Source organism: Ricinus communis, chromosome 7, assembly GCF_019578655.1.
Source record: "Ricinus communis isolate WT05 ecotype wild-type chromosome 7, ASM1957865v1, whole genome shotgun sequence".
Lineage (NCBI taxonomy): Eukaryota > Viridiplantae > Streptophyta > Magnoliopsida > Malpighiales > Euphorbiaceae > Ricinus > Ricinus communis.
In genome coordinates, this window is record NC_063262.1 from 25,566,178 (window position 1) to 25,571,966 (window position 5,789).

The window sequence follows — 5,789 nt, forward strand, 5'->3', positions numbered from 1 at the left end:
TTCTTCGTTGTATAAAGAATTTACATTTGAGCTTTTGACAAACCATCTCCTTACAGTGGCCATCAAAATTATTTGGCAAAAAACACTAATTTCACAAGACAAAACCATCAATAAAAGTAGCAATTTCTCAATCTGCAAAACAGGCCAACCTTCCAGCTAACTTAGTAACTTACTGTGTCTTAGTTCTTATTCTTCACTTTCTATATAACAAAGGCAGCTTATAAGTACAAGAACACTGAAAGCAAGAAACTGATCAAGCATTAGATGTTTCAGATGGCAAGAATTGTAGCAATGATCTTGTTGGTCAATTACTACCATATTATAAAGCCAAGCCAAATCCTGTTGATCTACCATCACAAGAATGTAGCCAGGCTCTTACTTCCAGGAGCTAACTTGACATGCTTATGTACTTTCAGGAATTCTTCAATCATGAATTATCTCGTGTCTGATTCTGATTTCGCATAGGATTTGTCTTCCATATGCAATCTTACCCTTCCTACCGATTGCAGCCTCACCACTCCTGTTGATTTTACAAGCCAAAGATGTAACTGAGTTTGAATGACACAAGTCTACTGCTTGTAAACTATGCCAAATTCTATCTATCCACCAATAGCGGAATGTTGCCTGGCGCTTACAGAATTTAACATAACATGACTATGTTCCTGTAGGAATTCCCATGCATTTTCTAATCTTATTATTGATCTTGTATTAGGTTTGTTTCCTAGCCATTAATTGTTAATTAAGGTAAACTTACTTTTCCCTCTAGCAATCATTATTGATGAAAAACTATAGACTTATTCAAACTTTGGACTTGGATTTTGTCAAAGAAAAACGTTGGACTTAGGCAGGCTTGGGCCAGATCAGTCGGACTCGACTTTAAAAACTCGAAATACATAAGCCCAATATTATCCTATACTACCTTCTTCAAAAGTAAAATGAATTTATAATACTCCATTGTTATATTAACCTATTTTGTTAGAAATGCTATTTTGATACTTTATAAATGTAAGTTTCTTCTTCTTTTTTTTTTTTTATAAATTATTAATTTATTAGTTTCATATACATTTTTATAATTTAAATTATCAATGAAATCATTACATATAACTTTTTTATTTATTTACATTAATTAAAATTATACAAGTAGATTTTATAATTATTAAATGTATAGAAAGCAGCCGATAACATATAAAAAATAATATATTTTATTGATTTGTAACCAATTATTAACCATTATTTATATAGTTCATATAATAATAGTACTACATATTTTAGATAGTTGAAAAATTCTCATATTAATTTAGCTTTACATATTTATTATTTATATGTTACCAATAAACTTAATATACTTCTCCAATAAAAAAATTAAATATAAAAATGGCACATATTTTCCGCTAAAAATGAAATGTAAATGAGATACTATAAGTTATAAGAATATACATCTACAAAAACTACAAATTCTTATATTATAAAATTATAAACATATCAAAACATGTATTAGTAAATATCAGAAGTTATTTATTATTAAGATATTAATATAGAAATGTATGGAATACAGTAATTGACTAATTTATATTTTAATCAAATTAATAAACTATAAAAATTAAAATAATATCAATTGAGATTTATAAGAGACATTACAGTGGTCCATTAATTTCATATGTCCTGATCTCATTTATATCGATGAGACTCGCACTATATGAAGGTGGGTGAACGTAACGTATAACTGTTTTTTTTTTAAATAAAAAAAAATAAAATAAAATAATATATAGTTGTTGTGAACAAGAAATTTACTGAAAAATGTGGTATGTCAGGAGAAATAAATGTAAATTAAAATACCTGCAGATTTAAATTACAGTTGGATAGATATTAATTGATTGCATATTAAATATCTGCCGCATGCATATATATCGTCCGGGCTAGTTGGATAAGAGCTTTATTCATTTTATATAGTTGAGTATTTATTTAATTTATATTAATACATAAGTAATATTTAAAATTAATATTTGCTTTTATATTTTAATACTTGATATACAATTTACATATTTTAATATCTATTTATTATATATGTAATACACCTCTAACATATAACCCGTATTTATTCAGATGAGGAGCTAAAATGGTGGGTCTTAGGTACTTCTACAATTAAGATGTTTTTTCTCATGTCTTGTATTCTCGGTTCCGACGTATCTTGTATCAGGTTTTCTCACTTAATCCATTTATTAATAAAATGATATATTTATATATAAAAAATAAAATACTTCTACAACTAAATTACTATTGAAATACACTTCTTAATATAACAAATATGAGGTAACTTGAACTACAGTTAGATTTTTCCTGGAGTATCCAGCTTTGAAGCTACTTTCACATATCAACAAGCATTCCCCTTTCCAATGCAAGCATTTTTAGTTGTTTCTAAAACAAAGTGTACTTGCAGCAGAAGTTAAAATCTAACAGAACGAAAGTTGCAAATAAGGAAAAGCTAGTTGTAATAAGTTAGCTTAACTATGATATACCCTTCACTTTTACTAACCTATTGTGTGGTAGTACAAACCTGGCTGCGGTTGATTGCATGATATAGTTTAAGATGCTACGATAAGTCTCAAGGACAATGGAAAGTAACTATGCTTGTATTTTTATTTGTTTCTTAACATCTATGATAAAACTATATGAACACAAAAGTTACCAGAGGATCAAGCTAAGTGCATAAATTGGAGATGTGTTTATTTAGAACAGAACAACATACAATAGAAAAGACACATGAACTCAACATATCGTTTCTCAGAGAGCTCATGAAGGTTCTCTCAAATGAATTAGACTCCCCCATGCTGTAACAGTTCTGATAAAATGAAGATCAGTGCCTCTCTCATGTGTTTATCAGCCCATTTCTTCAAAACAAAAAAACTAATTTATAGATAAAATATTAAATAACTTATCTTATCAGTAGTAGTCATGCAAAATACCAAATTTGTCAAAAAGCTCATATTTATATTCTGAATTCGGATAATGAGCTTTGTCCGACACTCAATACCAACCCACGAGAATCCCACACCTAAGGCTAAGCAAAAACCAGTGACTCTTTTCCAGTGGCTGAAGCGTTTGGGACCACGCTATCAGCATACCTGCCCCGCCTTCTCCCGCCCCTACCAATAGTCACTCTCAAATAAAATAACCTTTCTAATGGGTAGCAGCAACAGTACGCGTGTCCGCATATTAATTGCTGCCGCACCAACAGAAAAGTCATGGTCTTCTCACGCTACCCATCTCTCTTTCTCTTTCTGTCCGACTTGGCCCTCGTTTATTGTAACAATAAACAAAATCCTCCTCCCTTCCATTCGAGCCGAAGCCTCGAAACAATATAATAATAATAATAATATGTTTTATTATGAAAATCGTTGTGATTGTAAGGATAAACAAACAATTATAATTATAAAAGCAAAGCATGAGCATGTCGTAGAACGAGGAACAACAAGAACAAGGAAACAGCCACACCCGCGGCCCGAGACCTTATCTACTAACTAAGCAAAAAGTACTGGAAGATGGACGGGTAGAAGATAACATCAATTAAAATTCAAAGTTAATAACTGACAGCTGTCGGCTAAAATATATCCACCGCCAAGTCACTTTTTTTGTTACCAAAATAACCATCCCAAAAAGAAGGTCTACGAGAGATTAAATAGCTGAAGAGGCCAATCTCTACCACCGCCCCCTCCACCCCTACTAATCACCATCTATAACTACATTGCTAGAAACGGTTTTTTTTCCCTGAAACCAGGGTCCCACCGTTTCATTTAACGAAAAAAGCAAAAGATGACTGGCTACAACTAACTAGGAGAGTCAGGATAAGTCAGATCAAGCGGCCTTTAAGCTTCCACGTCTGCAGTAGACTTCTTAGCCAGGGATGCAATGACCCAGACGAAACCATACGGATCCTTGACTTTGCCTACGCGCTCAGCACCACCATAGTACGCGCCGTCGCCCTCAACAATCTCGCCTTCCGCAACAGCTCCAGCAGCTACAGCCTTCGCAATAGCAGCTTCAACGTCCTCAGTCACCAATACCAGCGAGATTCCGCTGGCCAGAGACTTCTCTCTGCTCAACCAAAACGCACGAAACGCACAATGAAGAACTCTTCAAACAAACAAAATTTAAAACAAAAATGTAATAAAGAGATGGATGTACAATATAGTAACCAGCAGGACCACCGCATGATCAAGTGTGGGCCATAAAATAGTCGAAGATAACAATATAAAGTAAATGCAACGAGATTCATCGCTAGAATTTAAAAAAAAAAGACACAAAAATTGGCATCATGGAGAGTGGTCAAACAGTTAGATTTATCAGATAAAGACAAGATCATTATATTTTGTTGAAACATGGCTTAAAACAAATCATGACCCAAAGAAAATCTTGTATTTGAGCAGTTACAGTATGATAAGAGAACTCAAAGTTAAGTACCAAAAAAAGAAAATAGAAAGCTGATACAACATGCAAATAAAAAACCCTAAGAATACAGAATATATGCAAATGCGTACGAGGAAAGGTAGCAGCAAATATGTATAATCAAAAAACAGAAAACAGCATGTAAGAGTTTCACGCGTTTAAATCATTCAAATAACTAAAAGAACAGGGTGAATATATGCTAAAACAACGATTTAGAACTTTAAAAAATGCAGAAGTGGAACATCAAAGATTAAACGTAAAGCACAGCAAGATCTGAATACAGATAAAAAGCTATTAGTAAACAAAGTTGAACGACAGTAGTGTAAATATATCGTACGAGCGCGTGGAGAGAGTACGTACGGTGCAGAGTCATCAGATAGGTCAGAGACAATAATAGTACTGCCGGCGAGCTGGAGCTGAGCAGAGATGATATGAGGGAGCTCCTGCTCAGCCTTACGCTTAGGCTGAGTTGTACGGCCAGTCTCAACAGCGCCAAACGCCACTTTATAGAACTGAACAGCTTCATTTGCCCTGGGTGCCTCCACCAGCAACTGCGGATTCACGGCGGTAAAAGTGACCGCTGCAGCAGCTTTGGCGGAGTCCCCGTTCTGGCCATCTTGCTGAGCCATTTGATGTCTCTCGCAGAGATGGTGGTTTTGTAGAGAGAGGAAAGCCCTAACAGTTAAAGAGAGAAGAGAATAAAAATAATAGTGGAAAATGGATAAATGAGATTGGCGTGGGGTGCCAGTGTAGGGATTTTATAGAAGCGGGGAACCGGAACCGTTGGCTTCTTGTAAGGAGAAAGCCGTTAGTTTGTAATTGCCACTGGCTTTTGGCTTAATATACAAACAATGCCCTTTCGCGAGGCTCCCGTACCTTTTACTCGCTAATAAACTACTGATAAATATCTATGAATATTTTACGTATTTATAATATTAAATTTATAAATAATATTTTTAATATTTATTATTAATAATATATAAATTATTTTAAAAAGTATATATTAACTAATTTTTAGTATTATATATATTAACAATTGATATACTATTTATAGAATAAAAATTATTGTATAATTAAAATTTAATTTCTAATAGATATAATCAAAATTATTATCTAATTACAAAATTAATTTATTAATTAAAATAATATAAAAATATAATTATATATTACTTAATTTTAAAATTAATTTATATTTAATATAATAAAATATAATAAATATATTATTTTTATAATTAAAATTATATCTTAATTATGAATGAAATTTATTAATCAATAAAAATATTATAAAATTGTATAAAAATTTAAAATTTTATGTGTTAAACATAAATATATATATTAAAATAAAA

General features: G+C 32.0%; 1 protein-coding gene across 1 annotated transcript; it reads right to left on the reverse strand.

Moving 5' to 3' along the window:
- Positions 1 to 3,546: 3,546 nt before the first annotated feature.
- On the reverse strand, positions 3,547 to 5,215 carry LOC8259694 (uncharacterized protein At5g48480). The gene is made up of 2 exons (XM_002527209.4): positions 4,804 to 5,215; positions 3,547 to 4,092 (listed from the first exon to the last, which is right to left on the reverse strand). The coding sequence occupies exons 1-2, from the start codon at positions 5,070 to 5,072 to the stop codon at positions 3,864 to 3,866; spliced, it is 498 nt and encodes a 165-aa protein (XP_002527255.1). The 5' UTR covers positions 5,073 to 5,215; the 3' UTR covers positions 3,547 to 3,863.
- Between the last annotated feature and the right edge of the window lie 574 nt (positions 5,216 to 5,789).

Excerpts from the sequence above, each read along its gene's own strand:
- LOC8259694 (XM_002527209.4), bottom strand. The coding sequence starts at position 5,072 with ATGGCTCAGCAAGATGGCCAGAACGGGGACTCCGCCAAAGCTGCTGCA. Across the intron at positions 4,093-4,803 it reads CTATCTGATGACTCTGCACC|AGAGAAGTCTCTGGCCAGCG; the intron begins GTACGTACTCTC and ends TTGGTTGAGCAG.